Raw genomic sequence first — 27,500 nt, forward strand, 5'->3', positions numbered from 1 at the left:
CCTTATCCTTTCCTCCTCAGACCCGAAGATGGAATCGAGGACGATTCCGAAACTGTTGTCTCACTTTCTTCATTAAATATAGTTTGTACATTGTGGGGGTTTCTACCATAGTATCAACACGGTAGAGCGTTTTTCCATTCACACACACACACATATATATACATATATGCATATATATATATATATATATATATATATATATATATATATATATGCATATTTACACACACAGTATATATTTATATATACAGTGTGTATATATTCATATATTCATATATATATATATATATATATATATATATATATATATATATATATATATATATATATTTGTATATATATATATATATATATATACATATATATACTTTACAGAAATATATATATATATATATATATATATATATATATATATATGGTCATGGCACTTTTGGAGTGTCTGGCTCGGATCCCCCACCACTGAAAATGTCTGCCACTGCTTAATTCTGATAAAGTGGGCCTCACTGATGAATTTGAAGTCGGTTTCAAGTTGTTACCCCATGAGCTGATCTAGCCTATTTTGGTGACTCTTTTTTGCTCTGGCAGGGGTACCCCACCACGAAAAATGTCTGTCATTGGTCATTTCTAATACATTTTATCATGTTTATTACATTTTGACTTGTTCTTTCTTACAAGAGCTAAGCTACCTCAAATTTTCTATATATTATCCTGCCCCTGTGTATTACACCCACCGGCAGGGAACCGGCAGACGTCCATTTCTTTGTTTGTCCAAGTATATACATCATTGCTTGCCACAACTAATTTTGTTACCTTTCCAGCTAGGATGACCCCTGCGGGCTCCCGGTCTACATCTCCCCAGCAAATTGCCCAGTCGATACCAAAGTTTTGCAAAATTAAGGAGACTTTATTGGCTGCCTCAAAAACCAAGACGTGAAATCAGTACCTTGCTACACCTCTCTTCCTTGAGGTCATGGAAAGAAACCGATCAACATTGCCAAAATTCGCATGTGTCCGGCGCAGAACCGTGCTTTCACTCTCAGTGTCAGTTCCGTCTCCGTACCGTGATTTTGAATGTCGTCAACGAAATTTCTTAGAGAGAGCGTTCCATCAACCCCGTGAACAAGCTTCGGCATGTTCACGGCACGGACACGGAACTGACACTGAGAGTGAAAGCACGGTTCTGCGCCGGACGTGCGAATGCGTCGGCCGAATGCAAAGTAACGATATTTTTTTCACTGACACTGACGGACTGAGCGGACGCGGCACTGATACGCCACTGATGTGTGGCGTTCCATCAACCCTACAAGAGAACGTTCCATCAACCCTATAAGAGAGCGTTCCACCAATGCTTGCACCTATATCTATATATCTTTCTACCTATCTTGTCGATATGTCGAATTAAAAGGGGGAGGAGGATTCCTTAGTGTGGAGGAGGGGAGAGAAGCGTCTGAGAGCGATTTGGCTGAAAACATCACCAGCCTCTCACCCAAACCTTCCTGGCCAGAAGTCTACTGAAATATCCTTAAATACTTAATAATCTGCCCTCTGGTTACCTTCATATGAAGCACTTGACTCTCATGGACACCAGTATAAACGAACAAACAAAATGATTACTGTTTTTGTCTTTGTGCTTACAATTTTAGACCAGCTTTGCGTGATGTGTGTGTTCTTCCCAAAATCCTTACTCCCAATGGGGCACCGAGGCACCGGTCACGTGACAACACCATCAAGTGAACGTTCGACTGGACAAATGGTTCGGAGCTCCGTTGAATAGCCCCAAACTGTCGCACCTATAGAACAACGTAAATGATTTTTGTGCACAGAAATCTATTTCTTGAGATATATGTGCTACATGTTAGATGGATGTGATTATATGTAGATAGTTTTCACGTGACGTCACCAGTAAGGCGTCCGCCATTTTGAAGGCATTGGAGGTTTGAAGCTGTTGTGTGTCAATTCCTTCCATTTGCTTCTCTTATTTCTGTGGATTTATTAATCGACTATGGTGAATGTCGTGTCTGTGGATGTCATAGCCGGCAAAATCGAGTCTCATTTGGAATTTTATTAGCCGAAAATAATTCGAAATCAAGAAGAAAAGACAAGAATTGAGTGAGGAAAGACTACGTGTGTCTCTTTCTCGCCTGAATCAGAATCTCGAAGGAAAGACTTGGACAACATCAGGATGTGATCAGCTCATTTTTTTTTTTTTTTCAAACATTTTCTTTAGAGGAGAAAGTCTGGATACGTTATCCTTAGCAGCCCATTCCAGTCAGCTGATAAGTTTGCGACACCGTACGGATCTATGTGACTGATTATCATCCGGTTTGTTAGCATTGTGCGAGGTCCGACCCAGTGAATCTTCTTTATACAAATATGCGTATACACAGAAATAAATTCATATCCATTCTTCTAACAGATGTTTGTACATTTATCTCTATACGATAGATATGCATGTCTAGACTAATAGATATACATCTATTTCAGTCATGCGATGTGAGCGCAAACAGTATTTTTGAAGAATTCCATTTCTGAGATTGAACGTCCGTCGGTGATTGCAACAGCTGAGGATGTCCACCAACACCCGCCGTGCGATGTGATGACCCATTCCCCTTCGTAGGGGATGGCAGAGGTAATCGTGGAATACAGAGACATACAGATACACTCTAAAATACACTTGTATTCAAACACACACGTACGGAAACGCACACAAAAGCATACACACACAGTAAACGTAGCCTGTGAGCGGTAGTGTGTAGATAAATCGAGTCTGGCAGGATGCAGTAACCTTGAGTAGCAGTGAAGGATCAGCTGACGTCTTGGTAACTTACAACAGTTCATTGACGGGAGATAGAGATATACAGCTGACGGACAGAGACTCAGAATACCATAGGCTTAACGTTAACCCTCACCCAGAACCTCTTGTGAGCCCCCAAGCCCACGTCACTCTCCCCGGCTAATGCGACTACTAAACCCGAACCTGACGTTATACGAGTTGTGCGGCGCTGCAAGCACACGACCTGCACACGCAAGCGAGCTGAGCATACCTCCTTAATCGACCGGGCGTCAACCTCCCCCCCCCCTCAAAACCCCCACATTCACCTGCAGCTGAGATGAGCAGCAAAGAAACACACCAGAAACAGAAAGAGGAGAAAAAAGCGGAATGACAGAAGGGAGAACGCCAAGCAAAAAAAAAAAAAAGAAAACACAGTTCCCCCTCCACCAACGACACCGAGTGCGAGTGGAGTGTTGCAAGTACCACCACGTGCCCGGGGTTCCCCAGTCTGACTAGTAACACGGCTTCTGTTGTGATAAATGATAACAACAGTCAAAACATTGCAAGACAGGAAGCGTCTAATTTAAGCAATGTGGATGCGGGTGGGTTTAAATTCGTAGAAAAGGGGGAAAAAAGAGAAAAAATAAAGATCTAATGTCAAATCCCTACAGGGGGGACCTATACACTACAGACACATAGGAAGTAGATATGGAGAATCATCTGCTCGTTAATTATTCAAAACAAAAATGAGTCATTTATATTAATCCAGCTTCACTGTTTCACTTAACCAATGAGCCAAACAACTATTTACTAATATCTGACGTGCCGACGGAGCGGGCAGAGCGGTAAGCACTCTCCGAAGGCACGGCGGGTTTGGGACAAATATTGTACTTATAATGATTCAGGCACACATTACTTATTACGCACAACGGGTTTTCACAATCTTTAAGCCGTAAAAACTAACACTCCCCGTGTGTAAAATGAAAAGGAGCCTAGGCGCAACTGAAAAAAACGCATAAAAAGTAATATTGAATATGGTAGCTTGGACAAATACATAAAAGACAAAAGTATAAGAGATCTTGCGTATACTGCTGGTGTACACATTCCTTATCTTACAAAGCAGCTTCGAATCCTCTGTTCGTCACCGTGCAACACAATGATAATTGCAGAAAGTGAAAAATGCAGCTCGACTACGGCCTTTCTATATATACCTGCAAAAAGGGCTACTCTAGGCATGCAGTCTACCGTAAGGATCTCTGGCTTACTGCTAGCATACTCTTGCTCAGGTAAATTAACCCGTCGATTGGGAGAGAGAGAGAGTACCTGTACCCCGGCCCGTGCGAGCGTGACTCTCCGTTTCATCTCCCACACCTTCGTCAATGCTTCGGAGGCGGAACAAGCAGGTAAGTGTTTTATAGTACTCGAGGCTTTTGAATATTGAATAAAACTGTAAATATTTCTATGGATTGAGGATTGTAGTAGAAACAAAGGTACAAACAAAACAAAGTATATAAATTTATATTATTGTGAAAAGAGATAATTGCGTCGCTTCAATGTCCACTGGTTTCACACGGTGGAGGTCCAAGGTGGTCGTGGGCAGAGATTCCAGGCGTCCAGCCCTGCCATAAATAGCCTGGGACTCCAAGTTGGTTGACATTATCAGCTTGGTTATCACTTAAAATGTCAACTGACCATTTCATAACATATACCTTATCTTATAAAATTGAACTTTGTTAACAACACACCCAATAATCATTCACTCACATGCAGATATACTTTGATAATGTCACCCACACATACTCACTCTAACATATACAATCATCCATATCAAATACATGTAAATACAAAGTATTTATTGAACGCAGTATTTATGTCCACATTTTCCTTTAGCCTTCTCTTCTATTTCTTACCTTTTATTTCCATTTTATTGTGACACTGATGAATACTTTTCTATTTACATCCTCATTTGTAGGAATACATGTATATATCCCATTGTTTGATTATCATGTCTTGTCAAAATTGCCAAAAATCAGTCTTAACTGAAACAGACTAAATACCCTATCTATCAAATTCACCAAATTGCTAGCCTATCTGAGCAGGGTATACAAGTGTCACTATACTGGATACCTTCTCATATATGAATATCAACAAGTGATAAGGTGGATAAGATAGCAAAACAAGCACTTTCTCGTGAAGAGTTATCAGCTGTTTTCGAGCCAGAAAGTCTCAAGGTCGTCTCTTGGTGGAATGATGTATTTTATAGTGTTGCAAGGGACTGTATCTTTGATAAAAATAACAACGCCACCACCGCTTTCTAATTTTGTTGAATGAGTGGTACGCCTGTACCGATCCGAGGTTTCATATATTGCTCTTCAACCATAATTTTGTGATATCTGCAATATCGCGCGTGTGTGTGTGTTTGCTTTTGCGTACGTTTGCGTGCGTGTGTGCTTGAATGCAAGTGTATTTGAGAGAGTGTATGTGTATGTCTCTGTGTCTTCCACGATTACCTCCGTCATCCCCTACGAAGGGGAATGGGTCATCACATCGCACGGCGGGTGTTGGTGGACATCCTCAGCTGTTGCAGTCACCGACAGACGTTCAATCTCAGAAATGGAATTCTTCAAATATAGTGTTTGCGCTCACATCACATGACTGAAATAGATGTATATCAGTCTAGACATGCATATCTATCGTATACATGGAGATAAATGTACATATATCTGTTAGATGAACGGATATGAATTTATTTCTGTGTATACGCATATTTGTATAAAGAAGATTCACTGGGTCGGACCTCGCACAATGCTAACAAACCGGATGATAATCAGTCACATAGATCCGTACGGTGTCGCAAACTTATCAGCTGACTGGAATGGGCTGCCAAGGATAACATATCCAGACTTTGTAAATGATTCATTATTTACATGAAGCCCTTACACAGCCGAAGATCTGATGTATTACAAAGGCCTCCCTTCCTGAAATATAAAATAAACCATAGTCGATTAATAAATCCACAGAAATAAGGGAAGCAAATGGAAGGAATTGACACAAGAGCTTCAAGCCTCCAATGCCTACAAAATGGCGGACGCCTTACTGGTGACGTCACGTGAAAACTATCTACATATAATCACATCCATTTAACATGTAGCTCATTTATCTCAACAAATAGATTTCCGTGTACAAAAATCATTTACGTTGTTATACGGGTGCAACAGTTTGGAGATATGCAACGGAGCCCCGAACCATTTGTCCAGTCGAACGTTCACTTGATAGTGTTGTCACGTGACCGGTGCCTCATTGGGAGTAAGGATTTTGGGAAGAACACACGCATCACGCAAAGCTGGTCTAAAATTGTAAGTAAAGAAACAAAAACTGTAAATATTTTGTTTGTTCGTTTACACTGGTGTCCATGAGAGTCAAGTGCTGCAAATGAAGGTAACCAGAGGGCAGATTATTAAGTATTTGAGGATATTTCAGTAGACTTCTGGCCAGGAAGGTTTGGGTGAGAGACGTGATGTTTTCAGCCAAATCGCTCTCAGACGCTTCTCTCCCCTCCACACTAAGGAATCCTCCTCCCCCTTTTAATTCGACATGGCAATAATATAGGTAGAAAGATATAGATATAGGCGCAAGCATTGGTGGAACGCTCTCTTATAGGGTTGATGGAACGTTCTCTTGTAGGGTTGATGGAACGCCACACATCAGTGGCGTATCAGTGCCGCGTCCGCTCAGTCCGTTAGTGTTAGTGAAAAAAATATTGTTACTTTGCATTCGGCCGACGCATTCGCACGTCCGGCGCAGAACCGTGCTTTCACTCTCAGTGTCAGTTCCGTGTCCGTGCCGTGAACATGCCGAAGCTTGTTCACGGGGTTGATGGAACGTTCTCTCTAAAAAATATCGTTGACGACATTGAAAATCACTGCACGGAGACGGAACTGACACAGAGTGAAAGCACGATTCTGCGCCGGACACGTGCGAATGCGTCGGCCGAATGCAAAGTAACGATATTTTTTCACTGACACTGACGGACTGAGCGGAAGCAGCACTGATACGCCACTGATATGCGTGGATGGACCTCTACCGCTTGTTACTATGCAAGCTTTTCTTAGTGTCATTCTCTTGGTCGACCTTTGCCCTTATCTCCCTTTCATTTCCTGTACTTGTGTATCACTGCACTCCCCACACAAACGCATCTGTGTAGGAGACTGGTGTCTGAGAAATAAAGGTAAAGGTAGGTGGAGGTGAGTGTGCAGTAGGGGAAGAACTGGTGGAACGTTTAGTCTGTCTATTGCGCATAGTGCTGGGAGGGAGAGGGGATGGTCTTGGGGCTGTAATTGAGATTGGAGTGTCTCGATTTAGAGTGGCAAAAGAATTTGACTGAGGGAGGTAGAATGTAGAAGTGGAAGTATGTAGGAATAGGGGAGGATGTAGGAACATCTTGAGGTGGAGGGGGAGGGGCAGAGTGAGTGACATTACTAGAGTAGAGAGTATATGAGAAACCTTGTTGGTGTGCATCCTGTCTGGCATCACGTAGAGTGAGACCATTTTTGTATTTGAGAGTTACTTGTAAGTGGGACAACCTCTATAAAATAGTTTGTGGGGGCCGCCGCTGTTAGCACATCTGCGTGTTTGTGCAGGGCAGTTTGAGCGGTTATGACCGGGTTGGGCACATAGGGGGCATCGATCTGTGGAGCGGTAGTGTTTGGCAAGGTGTCCAAATCGCCAACAGTTTTGACATTGACGGGGAGGAGGTTCATATGGTCGAACAGGATGGAATTGTCCACCATTGTAGATACGTAAGGGATGGTCATGTGTACGGAAAGTAATTTTGGCAATGTTGATCGGTTTCTTTCGATGAGCTCAAGAAGGAGAGGTGTAGTAATGTACTGATTTCACGTCTTGGTCTTTGAGGTAGCCGAGTTAGTCTTCTCCACAATTTGGCTAATCTTTGGTATCGACTGGGCAATTTGCTGGGGAGATGTAGACCGGGAGCCCGCAGGGGTCATCCTAGATGGAAAGGTAACAAAATTAGTTGTGGCAAGCAATGATGTATATACTTGGACAAACAATAAAATGGACGTCTGCCTGTTCCCTGCACATTGCATATTAATGTCAAGATCTTTGATATCATAACATTGTATTAGGAAACATAACACACATGATTAAATAAGAAATATCATTTGAAAATGAAAACGGTGATTACCACAAAATTGATATATCCTAATGTCATGGATAACAATATATTTAAGGAAAGACTCACTTCAGTGGCTCCACAGCCTCTGATCCTTATCCTAGAAGTGTGGCTCACACATATCTTCCCCTATGCACTGACTCTGTAATCTTCTAGCAGGGCACAACAAACACTCCACAATGCACCTTATATAGCCTGTCTTTTGTGAATTATTTCATAAGCATATTTCAGTAACTTGTAATTGATAACATTAGAACCTAATCTATAATACACATACCATAAATATTTGTATATATCACCGTGGACTGCATAAAATGCTGATTTTAAGTGGCAATGAATTTCCGCACACCACTCTTCCCGCCTGTTCGCCAAGAAGGGACGACACTCTCAAAAACAAAAGACACGGGATGCGCACCACAGAAAAACATAACATAGTTTCATACTTCTTTTTACATCATAAAGCTTTTATACATGATAAACAATAATATACATCATGTTAATGTTACAATAACGGTCATAGAAACCTTTAACCTTTAATATTTTATTCAATAAAAAAAAATATTTACAAATGACATATTCTGTAGATCTTAGCAATAAACATAATTTAAATAAACAATATTCTCAAATAATTCAATTCATATCTAAAGTTAATTCTATATATCCTCCCTTTTCCTGTTAATTAGAAATCAAATTATATTAATAAACAAAATAAAATATATGCGAGACGAAATCGAGACCCTCACTTCCAGTCAATCCCCATTCTTTCCACGATTTTTCGCGGGACATAAGCCAATCATTTCGCTTCCTTTTGTCGTTACAATTTTCCTCTCTTACACTTCACTTTAATAACTAATTTCCTTCTCATACTATTCATTGATACTACCGGAATTGTCACCTGCGACTACTTCTGTTACTGTATCCATTGGCTACTAAAATAGATAAATAACTATTATTTTCCCCTGACAACAAAGCATTATGGCGTGCTGTTCTCGCCTCATTTTCCACCATTTCTCCTCTCTGTTACGTGGAGGATGGTCAGGATTTATAAAAATATGTAAAATGTTTCAGTGATGAATGTGCATCTTTGAAATCAGAACCAGCGCACCTTTTTAAGTGTCGAATAAATAATTATGACATATTTTTTTCAGATAAGATGAATATTCATTATTAAGCATTATATAAAAAGGTGTGAATATTATCGTCAGTTTACGATTCATTGCATTGTAAGTCTAATGCTTCTCTCATTTCTCTCCACAGAGACCATGGACATCAACGAAACAATCGGAGTTATTTGCATCACTACCATCTGTACAATGAAAATAATGAGGAATCACAGAATACAGTTTTCCATAAAGCATGGTCATATCCTTATAGATTTACCGACTAGTACGATTATTAAAGAAATTGCCATGGATATCAACGAAACAAACGTAGTTATTTTTTGCATCACTATCGCCTGTATTGTGGCATTGTCGTGCAATCGCAGAATACAGTTTACCGTAAAGCATGATCGTATCCTTATTGACATTCGGCCTGGTATGGATATCGCAGAAAGGAGCATGGATATTAACGAAACAATCGTTATTACCTGCAACGCTATCATCTCTTTAGTGACAATGTTGGCGAATCACGGAATGCAGTTATCCGTAATCACCGATCGTATCCTTACTGATTTACCGAATATCGCAGAAAGGACCATGAACACCAACGGAACAATTGTAGTTATTTGCATCACTATCGCCTGTATTGTGGCACTGTTGTGCAATCGCAGAATAAAGATAAAGGTAATGTATGACTGTATCCTTATTGATGTTCGGCCAAGGATGAATATCGCAGAAAGGACCATGAACACCAACGGAACAACTGTTGTAGTCATTATTTGCATTGTTTGCATCGCCATCACCTGCATTGTGGCAATGTTGACGAATCACGGAATGCAGTTATCCGTAATGCCCGATCGTATCCTTACTGATTTACCGACGGCTAAGATTACGGCAGCAAGTACCCTCAACATGATGGAAATAATCGTACTTGTCACTTGCATCGCCATCACCTTCATTGTGGCAATGTCGAGGAATCACGGAATAGAGTATGCCGTGCAGCGTGATCGTATCATTATTGATTTCATTCCCCGTGAAGAAATTCCAGAGATATAATTACATAATTCGCCACTCGAACGGCATTATCAGTGGCTTAACTTCCTGGCTTACGGATCTGCCGCACGTTTTTCCCGATTTTCGAAAATAGAAATAGTTGAGAAATCGACTTCTCATCCCGCCGCACCTCATCCGATACGATTTGATTGCGATGTTCTGTTTTTCTTGTCTGTTATACCTACGGAAACCACAGTCGATGGCATTTGCCGTCGAGCACAATATGTCACCGTTTCTGCCAAAGGAGATCATGCCTGTCGCTGAGCACAGGAACGATTCGTATTCCACACGTAATGGAGTTTTGTCATCGGTATTTCATTTATTCTTTAATCGCCTGTCGCATGGTTCCAGAAATTAAACGAAAAAGAAAAGAAAAGAAAAAAATGCGATCGCCTGTCAGTTTTTCTTTCGGAAATAAAATCCGTAAACCAAGGAATAAAATAATCGCGTCTTGACTCTGAAATGGGTAAGTGGAAACATAATCTTTTTTTGTGTGAAACGATCGTAAAAAAGAAAGAAAAATATCTAAAAAGAAATGTCTAAAAAAGTGTTCTAAAAATGAAATGTTCTAAAACATTTTCTTGAAGAATTTTCTAAAAAATCTGTGAAACGGTCGTTCAATATAATGTAATAAGAGGATTAATGATGTGCTATTTTTAGAAATAAAGATTGTTAAGTATATTGCATTTTATTCCTGCCCTGAGTAAATGACTGGTAAAATATATAAATCCCACTTTATGACTGCCACAATTCCAATATTTTGACTGTTGTTATACTTTATTACAACAAAAGCCGTGTTACTAGTCAGACTGGGGTATTCTGAGTCTGTCCGTCAGCTGTATATCTCTCTCTCGTCAATGAACTGTTATAAGTTATATGTTATATGTTATATGATCCTTCACTGGTACTCAAGGTTACTGCATCCTGCCAGACTCGATTTATCTACACACTATCGCTCACAGGCCACGTTTACTGTGTGTGTGTGTGTTTGCTTTCATGTGCGTTTTTGCGTACGCGTGTGTTTGAGAGCATGTGTATGTGTATGTCTTTGTGTCTTCCACGATTACCTCTGTCATCCCCTACGAAGGGGAATGGGTCATCACATCGCACGACGGGTGTTGGTGGACATCCTCAGCTGTTGCACTCACCGACAGACGTTCAATCTCAGAAATGGAATTCTTCAAAAAGCTCACATCACATGACTGAAATAGATGTATATCTGTTTGTCTAGACATGCTTATCTATAGTATACATAGAGATAAATGTACATATATCTGTTAGATGAACGGATATGAATTTATTTCTGTGTATACGCATATTTGTATAAAGAAGATTCACTGAGTCGGACCTCGCACAATGATAACAAACCGGATGATAATCAGTCACATAGATCCGTACGGTGTCGCAAACTTATCAGCTGACTGAAATGGGCTGCCAAGGATAACGTATCCAGACTTTCTCCTCTAAAGAGAATGTTTGAAAAGAAAAAAAAAGAGCTGATCACATCCTGATGTTGTCCAAGTCTTTCCTTCGAGATTCTGATTCAGGCGAGAAAGACACACACGTCGCCTTTCCTCACTCAGTTCTTGTCTTTTCTTCTTGATTTCGAATTATTTTCGGCTAATAAAATTCCAAATGAGACTCGATTTTGCCGGCTATGACATCCACAGACACGACATTCACCATAGTCGATTAATAAATCCACAGAAATAAGAGAAGCAAATGGAAGGAATTGACACAACAGCTTCAAGCCTCCACTGCCTTCAAAATGGCGGACGCCTTACTGGTGACGTCACGTGAAAACTATCTACATATAATCACATCCATTTAACATGTAGCACATATATCTCAACAAACAGATTTCCGTGTACAAAAATCTTTTACGTTCTACAGGTGCGAAAGTTTAGGGCTATTCAACGGAGCTCCGAACCATTTGTCCAGTCGAACGTTCACTTGATGGTGTAGTCACGTGACCGGTGCCTCGGTGCCCCATTGGGAGTAAGGATTTTGGGAAGAACACACGCATCACGCAAAGCTGGTTTGAAATTGTAAGTAAAAAGACAAAAACAGTAAACATTTTGTTTGTTCGTTTACACTGGTGTCCATGAGAGTCAAGTGCTGCATATAAAGGTAACCAGAGGGCAGATTATTAAATATTTAAGAATATTTCAGTAGACTTCTGGCCAGGAAGGTTTGGGTGAGAGGCTGGTGATGTTTTCAGCCAAATCGCTCTCAGACGCTTCTCTCCCCTCCTTCACACTAAGGAATCCTCCTCCCCCTTTTAATTCGACATGGCAATAATATAGGTAGAAAGATATAGATGTAGGCGCAAGCATTGGTGGAACGCTCTCTTATAGGGTTGATGGAACGTTCTCTTGTAGGGTTGATGGAACGTTCTGGAAACATGGGTTGATGGAACGCGACACATCAGTGGCGTATCAGTGCCGCGTCTGCTCAGTCCGTCAGTGTCAGTGAAAAAAATATCGTTACTTTGCATTCGGCCGACGCATTCGCACGTGTCCGGCGCAGAACCGTGCTTTCACTCTCAGTGTCAGTTCCGTGTCCATGCCGTGAACATGCCGAAGCTTGTTCACGGGGTTGATGGAACGCTCTCTCTAAGAAATTTCGTTGACATTCAAAATCACGGTACGGAGACGGAACTGACACTGAGAGTGAAAGCACGGTTCTGCGCCGGACACATGCGAATTTTGGCAATGTTGATCGGTTTCTTTCCATGACCTCAAGGAAGAGAGGTGTAGCAAGGTACTGATTTCACATCTTGGTCTTTGAGGCAGCCAATAAAGTCTTCTCCTTAATTTTGCAAAACTTTGGTATCGACTGGGCAATTTGCTGGGGAGATGTAGACCGGGAGCCCGCAGGAGTCATCCTAGCTGGAAAGGTAACAAAATTAGTTGTGGCAAGCAATGATGTATATACTTGGACAAACAAAGAAAGGGACGTCTGCCGGTTCCCTGCCGGTTCCCTGCCGGTGGGTGTAATACACAGGGGCAGGATAATATATAGAAAATTTGAGGTAGCTTAGCTCTTGTAAGAAAGAACAAATCAAAATGTAATAAACATGATAAAGTGTATTAGAAATGACCAATGAGACATTTTTCGTGGTGGGGTACCCCTGCCAGAGCAAAAAAGAGTCACCAAAATAGGCTAGATCAGCTCATGGGGTAACAACTTGAAACCGACTTCAAATTCATCAGTGAGGGTCACTTTATCAGAATTAAGCAGTGGCAGACATTTTCAGTGGTGGGGGATCCGAGCCAGACACTCCAAAAGTGCCATGACCATGTATATATATATATATATATATATATATATATATATATATATATATATATATATATATATATACTTATGTAAAGTATATATATGTATATATATACATATATATATATGTATATATATACAAATATACATATATATATATGAATATATACACACTGTATATATAAATATATACTGTGTGTGTAAATATGCATATATATATGCATATATGTGTATATATATATGTGTGTGTGTGTGTGAATGGAAAAACGCTCTACCGTGTTGATACTATGGTAGAAACCCCCACAATGTACAAACTATATTTAATGAAGAAAGTGAGACAACAGTTTCGGAATCGTCCTCGATTCCATCTTCGGGTCTGAGGAGGAAAGGATAAGGATAAGGATAAGTCCGATATGCGAAGCTGAGCCTCGCCCGGGCTATGGGGGAGCCCGGCCTGTGCCGACAGATGTCGACTCGATCACTGTGTGTCAGCAAGCGCTGACGCTACAGAGCTTAGCCCTTACCCGCCGTGGTGCTCAGCCACAGCAGTAACCTCCGGGCGATAATTGCAACTTCTCGCGCCTGGGCGGGGCGCGAACCGCCGATCCCTCGGATGAGAGGACGGCACGTTACCAGTGTACTAGCCTGGAGGCGTGAGGAGGAAAGGGAGAGGAAGCAATATAAGAGGGAGAGAATGAGAGGCACTCGGGAAACGCGGGGCAGGTGGGGCCAGGAGAACGAAAACGAAGGGAGGTCAGGTCAGGTAGAAAGATCCAGCGGTCTATGTGAAGGGTGACCGGCATAAGGTAGCAGGCAGTGGATATGGGAGGCGAGGAGGCTGTCGGCCGGAGAAAAACCGCTGTTCAGGTTGAAATTGGGCAGCAGCTTAATCAAGAAAGATTCCACCAATCTGCGGGCGTGGACATCAGCGGAAGGGAAGACAATGCGCACTGCTTTTCAGTCCATCTGATGGCCAGTGTCCCACTGATAGCAGAAGAGGCCGTTGTTGTTGTGTCCCCTGGATACAACGTGCTTATGCTGAGACAGACGCTTAGTAAGACATCTATTTCACCAAAATACTGCTTATCAAAGGAGGCACACGGAACAGCATAGGTGCCCACCTTCGAGGTAGAGGGAGGGCAGGTGTGAACCAGGTTGCGATGGAGTGTTCACCTGGCGAAAGGAGAGTCTGCAGGGGCTGACAGATAGAGTAGATCTCATCAATGTAAGGCAGGCTGATGAGTGGAATTCATGACGAACAGATTGTAACAGGAACAACGAAGGGAAGGACAAGAAAACACACGAATATGCCGAAGGCCTTTTCGCTATTGCTTCGTCAGCACATGATGAAGCAATAGCGAAAAGGCCTTCGGCATATTCGTGTGTTTTCTTGTCCTTCCCTTCGTTGTTCTTGTTGTAAGGCAGGCTGAGGACTGACAGGTGAGGGGTCTCGTTAGGAGTTACGCCTTCTATGCGGTAGAAGGTATGCTGCGCCTTGGAAAACGCGACGTCGAGAACATGGCTAGGGTAGCCCAGTTTGGAGACCGAACGACAAAGGAAATCGATCTCTCCATCCAGGTACTGGGGTCACAGATGCGGAGGGCGCAAAGGAACAGCGAGGTGGCAACCCCTCTCTCCAAATGCAGCGGATGGTACGAGAAGTGTATGTACATGTCATTGTGCATAGGTTTCCTGTATAAAGAAAAAGAGAAATAATCAGCAGAACGATGGACAAGAGTGTCCAAGAAGGGGAACTTGTTGTCAACCTCCCATTCCACCTTGAAACGGATGGAAGGTGAGAGAGAGTTCAGCTGCAACAAGACATAGTTGACGCAAAGACGTAGTTGACGTGTCTCAGCCACATGGAAGGACGAGAGGAGATGGAGGGGAGGAGCTCCGACTCGAAGAACTATATGTACAGGTTTGCCAGAACAGGGGAGAGGGGAGAGCCCATGGCAGCACCGAACGTCTGTGAGTAGAAGCGACTCTTAAAGGAGAAGGAATTCGACTCCACACATAGACGAATCAGCTGGATGAAGACGTCGGTGGGAAGAGGAAGATGAGGATCCTCGGCAGGGAACTTCCTCTGAAGGAAAGCGAGGACGTCATCAAGCGGGACCTTGGTGAACAGGGAGTTGACAACCAAGCTCAGCATGGGCGCCGGCGAGACACCACGGACACGGGAGATGAAGTCCTGCGAGTGTCGAAGCTGAGCTGGAGAAAAGGTGCCAAGAAGGGAAGTGAGAGACTTAGCCAGCCAAGCCGCCAGAGGATGTGTCACAGATCCCCGGGTGGAAATGATGGGGCGCAGAGGCACGGCTGGCTTATGGGACCTGTCACCTAACAGGTCCTGGGCCTTCTGCAGGTAGGAGGCTCGGTCGAGGACCACTACCGAGTTGCCTTTGTCAGAAGGCAAAATGGTGACATCCTCCCTGCACAGGCTGTGAAGGGCCTCACAGTAACATCTCGGAATGGAAGGGTTATTGTGAAGGAGGGACTCGAAGGTCGGGAGGAAGGCCTCACGAAGGAGGAAGACATCAGGCAAGGAATTCCTATGGGTAGAGATGAAAAGGTCGAAGGAAGAAATAATGTCAATGGAGGTAAGGGGATAGGGCGGAGAACAAAAGACCGAAGCCAAGGAGTTGTTGGTGAGGGGTCAAGGACAGAGAGGATAAGTTGGTGAAAGCGTCGGTGAAGGAGAAGCAGGACCAGGGACTACGGGAGGTGAGGTTGGAGAGTTGCTGGATGAGAGAGCGGACATGGGCGGTGGAGAAGAACCGGGAAGAATCATGGGCCACGTCAGCTAGGAGCTGGAAGACTTGGTCGGGGAGCCGTTCCTTCAGGTCAGAACGAACCCTCGATCGATAGTAGGAATGCTCGACATCCCTCTTACCAGCGCGGATCCGTTCAAGGAGGGAACGACCATAATCCGGAAAGGGAGATCCTTCATGCGAGTGCTTCAAGAGATTGTAGATCGAGGAAGGGGATCACCTGCTCCTCGAGGCAGTCTCTTAGGATACGAGGCTGATTCTTCCGTCGGGCCTTGGCGATGACAGAAGCCTCAAAAGCACGAAAAGCAGGAACCAAGTCGGGGAAAAAGGCAAACAGGAACGAGAGATTTCTTTTAAGCCGGCGTCCATGCTGAGCTTGGATGTCCACTCCCTGTTCACCAAGGTCCCGCTTGATGACGTCCTCGCTTTCCTTCAGAGAAGCTCCCTGCCGAGGATCCTCGTCTTCCTCTTCCCACCGACGTCTTCATCCAGCTGATTCGTCTGTGTGTGGAGTCGAATTCCCCCCCCCCTCTCTCTCTCTCTCTTTCTCTCTCTCTCTCTCTCTCTCTCTCTCTCTCTCGCTCTCTCTCTCTCGCTCTCTCTCTCTCTCTCTCTCTCTCTCTCTCTCTCTCTCTCTCTCTCTCTCTCTCTCTCTCGCTCTCTCTCTCTCTCTCTCTACATATGAATAAATAAATAAATATATATATATATATATATATATATTTATTTATTTATTTATACGTAAATACATATATATATATATATATACATATATATATATATGTGTGTGTGTGTGTGTGTGTGTGTGCGTATACACATGTGTGTATATATGCATATACGTACTTTATATATGTAAATATATATATATATATATATATATATATATATATATATATATATATATGTATGTATGTATGTGTGTGTGCGTGTATGTGCACACACACACACACACACATACACACACACACAGATAATATATATATATATATATATATATATATATATATATATATATATATATATATATATATATATATATGGTCATGGCACTTTTGGAGTGTAAAATATTTCACTGACGAATGTGCATCTTTGAAATGAGAACCAGCACACCTTTTTAAATGTCAAATGAATAATGATCTCGACATATATATATATATATATATATATATATATATATATATATATATATATATATATATATATATATATATATATATTTTTTTTTTTTTTTTTTTTTTTTTTTTTTTTTTTTTTCCAGATGATATGAATATTCATTATCAAGCATCTGTATATAAGAAAGTGTGCATATTATCGCCTAATGCTTCTCTCATTTATCTCCACAGAGACCATGGACATCAACAATATCGCAGTTATTTGCCTCACCATCATCTGTATAGTGACAATATTGATGAATCGCGGAATACAGTTTACTATAATGGATGACCGTATCCTTTTTGATATAAAAGAATCTAAAGAAGAATGTTTTGAAAACGTAAAGGAAAAAGCTGAAGAAGGATGTTCTAAAAACGTAAAAGAAAAATCTAAAAAAGAATGTTCTAAAAACGTAAAAGAAAAATCTAAAAAAGAAAAATGCTCTGAAACAAATGTTCTAGAAAAAAAGAAAAAAAACAAGAAAAAAAATCTGAAAAAATGTTAAAAAAAAATATCTGAACTTGTCATCTGTTTTGTGGCAATATTGTAGAATCGCTTAATATAGTTTACTATAATGCATGACCGTATCCTTTTTGACATAAAAAAAAAAATCTAAAGAAGAATGTTCTAAAAACGTAAAAGAAAAATCTAAAAAAGAAAAATGCTAAAAAAAAAAAATCTAGAAAAAAAAAATCTGAAAAAATGTTCCAAAAAATCTGAAACTATCATGAAAGTGGTGAAAACACACAGTACTAAAAAAAAAAAAAAAAAAAAAAAAAAGCACTATGGTTGCTGGTGCATCACTATAATGAAATTCGAGGAATAATGATGATGCTGTGCTATTTTTAGAAATAAAGATTGTCAAGTATATTGCATTTTATTGCTGCCCTGAGTAAGTGAATGTAAGATATATAAATCCCACTTTATGACCCACAATTCCAATAAAAATCTTTCAGATATATCCAAGCAAGAAAGTGTTAATATGTGCCTTACTCTTTTTATGAAAAGAACTCCCATTTCTATCTATAGTGATTATATTGCGATACATTTCGTATCAAATCATTATTTTTCTTAACAGTGGATAATGCAGTGTGAGTAACTGTGCAAGATAATCACTACCCAGCCAATTGATGTTATTTGATGGCACTAATATAACAATACATAAAACATATTCAGTTAATTCTCTGACTTCAAAGATGATATTGTGATATTTTAGAAAATAAAAATTGTCTTCTATGTTGTATTTTCTTTCTGCAATTGGTTTATGGTTGTAGAATATGCAAATCACAATTTATGACTACCACAATTGTCATAAAAATCTTTCAGATATGTCTAACCAAGAGAGTGTTAATATAGGGATTACTCTCTCCATGCAAACACATTACTATCTGTAATGAGTATATCGCAAAACATGCATCAAATTATTTTCCCTAAAAGTGGATACTATAGTGTGCTAGTATGTGCGTGATAACCTCATCTTATATACACATATTGCAAAATATTTCATTATTTTTTTCCAAACAATGGAACCTACAGTGTGAGCAAATGCGTGAGAATCTTATTCCACCTCCTTGTCTTGCATCGCTGCCCAGCCAAAACCTGTAAACCATTTGATAACACTAATATAACACTACATGAGAGACATATTCGGTTGATTTATCCGGTAACTATGATTACTTATCTGAAAGTAAAAGCAAAAAATAAATGATTTTGAAAAAAAAACTAGAATCAAGGGATGCAAATCTTGAAATCTTCTTCAGTTTACCCTGAACGATCGTGTGAATCTCACCTCCTTTTAATATTATTTTTATTTATTTTGTTAATTAAATAAATTCTTTATTATTCATTTGCGAAACAAGTTTATTTAATGAAAAGTGATCATTAATTAAATATCTTCAAGGCTGTAAGGTTAGTTTTGATCGATTCTATGGTGACGCCTTTTCCCAGTAATACCATTATTATTTCACTACATTACGTAATCGCAAAATACCATGTAGCTAAATAGCGAAGAGTGGAATACTGTAGACACCGGTAAACTTGCCATTTTCTTAACTAATTGTCCTTTACAAAGAAACTGAATCGATTGGTGACTTTCTTAATATTTTTTATGAATTCTCTGTGAAATCTCTGAGAGAGAGAGAGAGAGAGAGAGAGAGAGAGAGAGAGAGAGAGAGAGAGAGAGAGAGAGAGAGAGAGAGAGAGAGAGAAGGAGAGAGCGAGAAGGAGAGAAAGAATGAAAGAGAGAGACATAGAGAGAGAGAGATATAAATAGATAGAGAGCGAAAGAGAGAGAGAGAGAGAAAGAGATAGAGAGAGAAAGAGAGAGACAGATAGAGAGAGAGAGCGAGAGAGAGAAAGAAAGAAAGGGAGAGAGAAATATTGAGTGAGTGAGAGAGAGAGAGAGATACAAAGAGAGCGAGAGAGAGAGAGAGAAATAGTGAGTGAGTGAGAGAGAGAAAGAGAGAGAGAGCGAGAGAGAGAGAGAGAGAGAGAGAGAGAGAGAGAGAGAGACAGACAGAGAGAGAGAGAGAGAGAGAGAGAGAGAGAGGTCAACAACACCGTATGTGCTTTCATAAAAACAAGAAAAAAAAAAAATCTGCTTCGCCACTTGAAGCTGCTTCCATATCATTTTCATTCTCTCACGTATATTGCAGTTATTGTTTAAAGATATATCAGTCTTCATTTCATCAGAGGATCCCTATTCCGGTCAATTGCTTTATCGCTCCCATTCGTTTGTGTGTCACGAATAATGCCTACTTTTGACGGCGAATTCTATAAACAAATACATGGTATCGCGATGGGAAGTAGCCTTATCCCGGTTCTAGCTAATTTATATATGGAAATGTTTGAATCTGAACTACTTCCGTCAATCCTCCCGCCGAACACGATTTGGTTTCGCTATGTTGATCACATTTTTTCTATGTGGGAAACGAACCGTTCGGATTTCGATGATTTTTTTCAATGAGCTCGTACTATTAACTTTAAAGTATAATGGGAAGACAGGCAAATTACCTTTTCTCAACGTTCTTTTACCCAGTGTAAATGGCTCACTTAAATTTTCAGTTTATCGTAAATCCACTCATACCGTTAATTATTTTCATTTTTTCTCGACTCACCCGCTTTATATTTGCGATAACGAATTCATCAATCGTGAGCTTGGCGTTATTTTTGAGACATTTTCAAAATTAGGATATCCTCGTTTTTTCTTAAATCGGGCACATTCATCTGCGAAATGGAAATGTTATAATCATTCCCGTAACACGCAACAGGACAGTGCCAATGATCTCTTAATTATTCCATACAACCCGTCCCTCGGTGAAAAACGCCGTATCTTTAAAGGAGCTGGCATTGACATCGTTTTTACTTACCTGAACACGTTGCGCAATACTTTGGTTAGCGTTGCTCTTGATACCTCTCGAGGTATTTTCACGATTCCTTGTAAGGATTGTCCGAAATACTTACATTGGTGAAACCGGCAGAACTTTTGAAAATTAATGAATGAACATAGACGTATTATTTCCATTGTAACATTTAAGTTACCCCTGAAGAAGCGATTCAAAGAGAACGTTACAAACAAAGGGGTGGCTTCTACAATCGTGCACGATTGCTAAAAAGTTCTGACTAAAATACATTTTTGTGAAATGTAGTGTACGGTTACACTTAAGTTTAATATTTCCTTACTTAAGAAATATAAGATTAAAATGATTGATAAAGAGAAACCAACACATAAAATGATAATATTGTTTATTTTGCATACATTTTCTAAAACTTTTACATATTAATCGTATCTATGGAATATATACCATAAGTTGAAGTGGCAATTCTAACCACCACCATCACCACCATCAAGAAAATTAATATCAAAACTACAAGCAACAGCTAAGGAAACCTACATAGCAATGACTGACCGCAATTCAACGGATATATCATCTAGTCTGATGATTTCAGAAAAACTCGTGGACAATTATAAAATAATCGGTCTAATTATTTGCATCACTATCGCCTGTATTGTGGCACTGTTGTGCAATCGCAGAATAAAGATAACCGTAATGTATAACCGTATCCTTATTAATGTTCGGCCAAGGATGAATATCGCAGAAAGGACCATGAACACCAACGGAACAATTGTTGTAGTCATTATTTGCATTATTTGCATCGCCATCACCTGCATTGTGGCAATGTTGACGAATCACGGAATGCAGTTATCCGTAATGCCCGATCGTATCCTTACTGATTTACCGACGGCTAAGATTACGGCAGCAAGTACCCTCAGCATGATGGAAATAATCGTACTTGTCACTTGCATCGCCATCACCTTCATTGTGGCAATGTTGAGGAATCACGGAATAGAGTATGCCGTGCAGCGTGATCGTATCATTATTGATTTCATTCCCCGTGAAGAAATTCCAGATGTAATTACATAATTTGCCACTCGAACGGCATTATCAGTGGCTTAACTTCCTGGCTTACGGATCTGCCGCACGTTTTTCCCGATTTTCGAAAATAAAAATAGTTGAGAAATGGACTTCTCATCCCGCCGCACCTCATCCGATACGATTTGATTGCGATGTTCTGTTTTTCTTGTCTGTTATACCTACGGAAACCACAATCGATGGCATTTGCCGTCGAGCACAACATGTCACCGTTTCTGCCAAAGGAGATCATGCCTGTCGCTGGGCACAGGAACGATTCGTATTCCACACGTAATGGAGTTTTGTCATCGGTATTTCATTTATTCTTTAATCGCCTGTCGCATGGTTCCAGAAATTAAAAGAAAAAGAAAAGAAAAAAATGCGATCGCCTGTCAGTTTTTCTTTCGGAAATAAAATCCGTAAACCAAGGAATAAAATAATCGCGTCTTGACTCTGAAATGGGTAAGTGGAAACATAATCTTTTTTGTGTGTGAAACGATCGTAAAAAAAGAAAGAAAAAAATCTAAAAAGAAATGTCTAAAAAAGTGTTCTAAAAATTAAATGTTCTAAAACATTTTCTTGAAAATTTTTCTAAAAAATCTGTGAAACGGTCGTTCAATATAATGTAATAAGAGGATTAATGATGTGCTATTTTTAGAAATAAAGATTGTTAAGTATATTGCATTTTATTCCTGCCCTGAGTAAATGACTGGTAAAATATATAAATCCCACTTTATGACTGCCACAATTCCAATGTTTTGACTTGTTATCCTTTATTACAATAAAAGCCGTGTTACTAGTCAGACTGGGGAGCCCCGAACACGTGGTGGTACTTGCAACACTCCACTCGCATTCTGTGTAGTTGGTGGAGGGGGAACTGTGTTTTTTTCTTGGCGTTCTCCCTTCCGTTATTTCGCTTGTTGACAGTTGACGCCCGGCCGACTAAGGAGGTATGATGAGCTCGCTTGCGTCAGCAGTTCGTGTGCTTGCAGCTCCGCACAACTCGTATAACGTCAGGTTCGGGTTTAGTAGTCGCATTAGCCGGGGAGAGTGCCGTGGGGCTGGGGCTCACAAGAGGTTCTGGGTGAGGGTTAACGTTAAGCCTGTGGTATTCTGAGTCTGTCCGTCAGCTGTATATCTCTCTCTCTCGTCAATGAACTGTTATAAGTTATATGTTATATGATCCTTTACTGGTATTCAAGGTTACTGCATCCTGCCAGACTCGATTTATCTACACACTATCGCTCACAGGCCACGTTTACTGTGTGTGTATGTTTGCTTTCATGTGCGTTTTTGCGTACGCGTGTGTTTGAGAGCATGTGTATGTGTATGTCTTTGTGTCTTCCACGATTACCTCAGTCATCCCCTACGAAGGGGAATGAGTCATCACATCGCACGGCGGGTGTTGGTGGAAATCCTCAGCTGTTGCACTCACCGACAGACGTTCAATCTCAGAAATGGAATTCTTCAAAAATAGTGTTTGCGCTCACATCACATGACTGAAATAGACGTATATCTGTTTGTCTAGACATGCTTATCTATCATATACATAGAGATAAATGTACATATATCTGTTAGATGAACGGATATGAATTTATTTCTGTGTATACGCATATTTGTATAAAGAAGATTCACTGGGTCGGACCTCGCACAATGCTAACAAACCGGATGATAATCAGTCACATAGATCCGTACGGTGTCGCAAACTTATCAGCTGACTGAAATGGGCTGCTAAGGATAACGTATCCAGACTTTCTCCTCTAAAGAGAATGTTTGAAAAGAAAAAAAAAGAGCTGATCACATCCTGATGTTGTCCAAGTCTTTCCTTCGAGATTCTGATTCAGGCGAGAAAGACACACACGTCGCCTTTCCTCACTCAGTTCTTGTCTTTTCTTCTTGATTTCGAATTATTTTCGGCTAATAAAATTCCAAATGAGACTCGATTTTGCCGGCTATGACATCCACAGACACGACATTCACCATAGTCGATTAATAAATCCACAGAAATAAGAGAAGCAAATGGAAGGAATTGACACAACAGCTTCAAGCCTCCACTGCCTTCAAAATGGCGGACGCCTTACTGGTGACGTCACGTGAAAACTATCTACATATAATCACATCCATTTAACATGTAGCACATATATCTCAACAAACAGATTTCCGTGTACAAAAATCTTTTACGTTCTACAGGTGCGAAAGTTTAGGGCTATTCAACGGAGCTCCGAACCATTTGTCCAGTCGAACGTTCACTTGATGGTGTAGTCACGTGACCGGTGCCTCGGTGCCCCATTGGGAGTAAGGATTTTGGGAAGAACACACGCATCACGCAAAGCTGGTTTGAAATTGTAAGTAAAAAGACAAAAACAGTAAACATTTTGTTTGTTCGTTTACACTGGTGTCCATGAGAGTCAAGTGCTGCATATAAAGGTAACCAGAGGGCAGATTATTAAATATTTAAGAATATTTCAGTAGACTTCTGGCCAGGAAGGTTTGGGTGAGAGGCTGGTGATGTTTTCAGCCAAATCGCTCTCAGACGCTTCTCTCCCCTCCTTCACACTAAGGAATCCTCCTCCCCCTTTTAATTCGACATGGCAATAATATAGGTAGAAAGATATAGATGTAGGCGCAAGCATTGGTGGAACGCTCTTTTATAGGGTTGATGGAACGTTCTCTTGTAGGGTTGATGGAACGTTCTGGAAACATGGGTTGATGGAACGCGACACATCAGTGGCGTATCAGTGCCGCGTCCGCTCAGTCCGTCAGTGTCAGTGAAAAAAATATCGTTACTTTGCATTCGGCCGACGCATTCGCACGTCCGGCGCAGAACCGTGCTTTCACTCTCAGTGTCAGTTCCGTGTCCATGCCGTGAACATGCCGAAGCTTGTTCACGGGGTTGATGGAACGCTCTCTCTAAGAAATTTCGTTGACATTCAAAATCACGGTACGGAGACGGAACTGACACTGAGAGTGAAAGCACGGTTCTGCGCCGGACACATGCGAATTTTGGCAATGTTGATCGGTTTCTTTCCATGACCTCAAGGAAGAGAGGTGTAGCAAGGTACTGATTTCACGTATTGGTCTTTGAGGCAGCCAATAAAGTCTTCTCCTTAATTTTGCAAAACTTTGGTATCGACTGGGCAATTTGCTGGGGAGATGTAGACCGGGAGCCCGCAGGGGTCATCCTAGCTGGAAAGGTAACAAAATTAGTTGTGGCAAGCAATGATGTATATACTTGGACAAACAAAGAAATGGACGTCTGCCGGTTCCCTGCCGGTGGGTGTAATACACAGGGGCAGGATAATATATAGAAAATTTGAGGTAGCTTAGCTCTTGTAAGAAAGAACAAGTCAAAATGTAATAAACATGATAAAATCTATTAGAAATGACCAATGACACATTTTTCGTGGTGGGGTACCCCTGCCAGAGCAAAAAAGAGTTACCAAAATATTATGCTAGATCAGCTCATGGGTAACAACTTGAAACCGACTTCAAATTCATCAGTGAGGCCCACTTTATCAGAATTAAGCAGTGGCAGACATTTTCAGTGGTGGGGGATCCGAGCCAGACACTCCAAAAGTGCCATGACCATATATATATATATATATATATATATATATATATATATACTTATGTAAAGTATATATATGTATACATATACATATATATATATATATATATATATATATATATATATATATATATATATATATATATGTATATATATACAAATATACATACATATATATATATATATATGAATATATACACACTGTATATATAAGTATATACTGTGTGTGTAAATATGCATATATATATGCATATATGTGTATATATATATGTGTGTGTGTGAATGGAAAAACGCTCTACCGTGTTGATACTATGAAACCCCCACAATGTACAAACTATATTTAATGAAGAAAGTGAGACAACAGTTTCGGAATCGTCCTCGATTCCATCTTCGGGTCTGAGGAGGAAAGGATAAGGATAAGGATAAGTCCGATATGCGAAGCTGAGCCTCGCCCGGGCTATGGGGGAGCCCGGCCTGTGCTGACAGATGTCGACTCGATCACTGTGTGTCAGCAAGCGCTGACGCTACAGAGCTTAGTCCTTACCCGCCGTGGTGCTCAGCCACAGCAGTAACCTCCGGGCGATAATTGCAACTTCTCGCACCTGGGCGGGGCGCGAACCGCCGATCCCTCGGATGAGAGGACGGCACGTTACCAGTGTACTAGCCTGGAGGCGTGAGGAAGAAAGGGAGAGGAAGCAATATAAGAGGGAGAGAATGAGAGGCACTCGGGAAACGCGGGGCAGGTGGGGCCAGGAGAACGAAAACGAAGGGAGGTCAGGTCAGGTCGAAAGATCCAGCGGTCTATGTGAAGGGTGACCGGCATAAGGTAGCAGGCAGTGGATATGGGAGGCGAGGAGGCTGTCGGCCGGAGAAAAACCGCTGTTCAGGTTGAAATTGGGCAGCAGCTTAATCAAGAAAGATTCCACCAATCTGCGGGCGTGGACATCAGCGGAAGGGAAGACAATGCGCACTGCTTTTCAGTCCATCTGATGGCCAGTGTCCCACTGATAGCAGAAGAGGCCGTTGTTGTTGTGTCCCCTGGATACAACGTGCTTATGCTGAGACAGACGCTTAGTAAGACATCTATTTCACCAAAATACTGCTTATCAAAGGAGGCACACGGAACAGCATAGGTGCCCACCTTCGAGGTAGAGGGAGGGCAGGTGTGAACCAGGTTGCGATGGAGTGTTCACCTGGCGAAAGGAGAGTCTGCAGGGGCTGACAGATAGAGTAGATCTCATCAATGTAAGGCAGGCTGATGAGTGGAATTCATGACGAACAGATTGTAACAGGAACAACGAAGGGAAGGACAAGAAAACACACGAATATGCCGAAGGCCTTTTCGCTATTGCTTCGTCAGCACATGATGAAGCAATAGCGAAAAGGCCTTCGGCATATTCGTGTGTTTTCTTGTCCTTCCCTTCGTTGTTCTTGTTGTAAGGCAGGCTGAGGACTGACAGGTGAGGGGTCTCGTTAGGAGTTACACCTTCTATGCGGTAGAAGGTATGCTGCGCCTTGGAAAACGCGACGTCGAGAACATGGCTAGGGTAGCCCAGTTTGGAGACCGAACGACAAAGGAAATCGATCTCTCCATCCAGGTACTGGGGTCACAGATGCGGAGGGCGCAAAGGAACAGCGAGGTGGCAACCCCTCTCTCCACATGCAGCGGATGGTACGAGAAGTGTATGTACATGTCATTGTGCATAGGTTTCCTGTATAAAGAAAAAGAGAAATAATCAGCAGAACGATGGACAAGAGTGTCCAAGAAGGGGAACTTGTTGTCAACCTCCCATTCCACCTTGAAACGGATGGAAGGTGAGAGAGAGTTCAGCTGCAACAAGAAATCAGGAAATAGAGCAGGTCATGAGGCCAGAGAGCAAAGACGTAGTTGACGTGTCTCAGCCACATGGAAGGACGAGAGGAGATGGAGGGGAGGAGCTCCGACTCGAAGAACTATATGTACAGGTTTGCCAGAACAGGGGAGAGGGGAGAGCCCATGGCAGCACCGAACGTCTGTGAGTAGAAGCGACTCTCAAAGGAGAAGGAATTCGACTCCACACATAGACGAATCAGCTGGATGAAGACGTCGGTGGGAAGAGGAAGATGAGGATCCTCGGCAGGGAACTTCCTCTGAAGGAAAGCGAGGACGTCATCAAGCGGGACCTTGGTGAACAGGGAGTTGACAACCAAGCTCA

At 41.3% G+C, this 27,500-nt stretch overlaps 1 protein-coding gene and 4 long non-coding RNA genes across 6 annotated transcripts in view; 2 read left to right on the top strand and 3 right to left on the bottom strand.

Annotated features, from left to right (window-relative positions):
- LOC138867577 (uncharacterized) overlaps positions 1-3,209 on the bottom strand; it is a 7,832-nt gene extending 4,623 nt beyond the window's left edge. Inside the window, exon 1 of the long non-coding RNA XR_011399836.1 lies at positions 1,636-3,209. This is a non-coding gene — a long non-coding RNA (uncharacterized lncRNA). The remainder of the gene's footprint in view (positions 1-1,635) is intronic.
- Positions 3,210-5,140: 1,931 nt separating this feature from the next.
- On the bottom strand, positions 5,141-6,109 carry LOC138867578 (uncharacterized). Its single transcript, XR_011399837.1, has 3 exons — positions 5,971-6,109; positions 5,571-5,751; positions 5,141-5,428 (listed from the first exon to the last, which is right to left on the bottom strand). It is a non-coding gene; the product is annotated as an uncharacterized lncRNA (long non-coding RNA).
- LOC138867576 (uncharacterized) lies at positions 5,989-18,615 on the top strand. 2 transcript variants are annotated; one of them, XM_070143651.1, is made up of 3 exons: positions 5,989-6,129; positions 9,225-12,168; positions 17,517-18,615. In XM_070143651.1, exon 2 carries the CDS (start codon positions 9,230-9,232, stop codon positions 10,121-10,123), a length of 894 nt encoding a protein of 297 aa, XP_069999752.1. In that variant the 5' UTR covers positions 5,989-6,129; positions 9,225-9,229; the 3' UTR covers positions 10,124-12,168; positions 17,517-18,615. The 2 variants fall into 2 exon arrangements, with proteins under 2 accessions (XP_069999752.1, XP_069999753.1); XM_070143652.1 differs by lacking the exon at positions 5,989-6,129 and having other exon boundaries at positions 7,204-12,168.
- A 3,716-nt stretch (positions 18,616-22,331) lies between these two features.
- On the bottom strand, positions 22,332-23,530 carry LOC138867580 (uncharacterized). The gene is made up of 2 exons (XR_011399839.1): positions 23,383-23,530; positions 22,332-23,236 (listed from the first exon to the last, which is right to left on the bottom strand). It is a non-coding gene; the product is annotated as an uncharacterized lncRNA (long non-coding RNA).
- Positions 23,531-23,924: 394 nt separating this feature from the next.
- LOC138867579 (uncharacterized) overlaps positions 23,925-27,500 on the top strand; it is a 6,182-nt gene continuing 2,606 nt past the window's right edge. Inside the window, exon 1 of the long non-coding RNA XR_011399838.1 lies at positions 23,925-24,082. This is a non-coding gene — a long non-coding RNA (uncharacterized lncRNA). The remainder of the gene's footprint in view (positions 24,083-27,500) is intronic.

This window comes from Penaeus vannamei, chromosome 31 (genome assembly GCF_042767895.1).
Source record: "Penaeus vannamei isolate JL-2024 chromosome 31, ASM4276789v1, whole genome shotgun sequence".
NCBI lineage: Eukaryota > Metazoa > Arthropoda > Malacostraca > Decapoda > Penaeidae > Penaeus > Penaeus vannamei.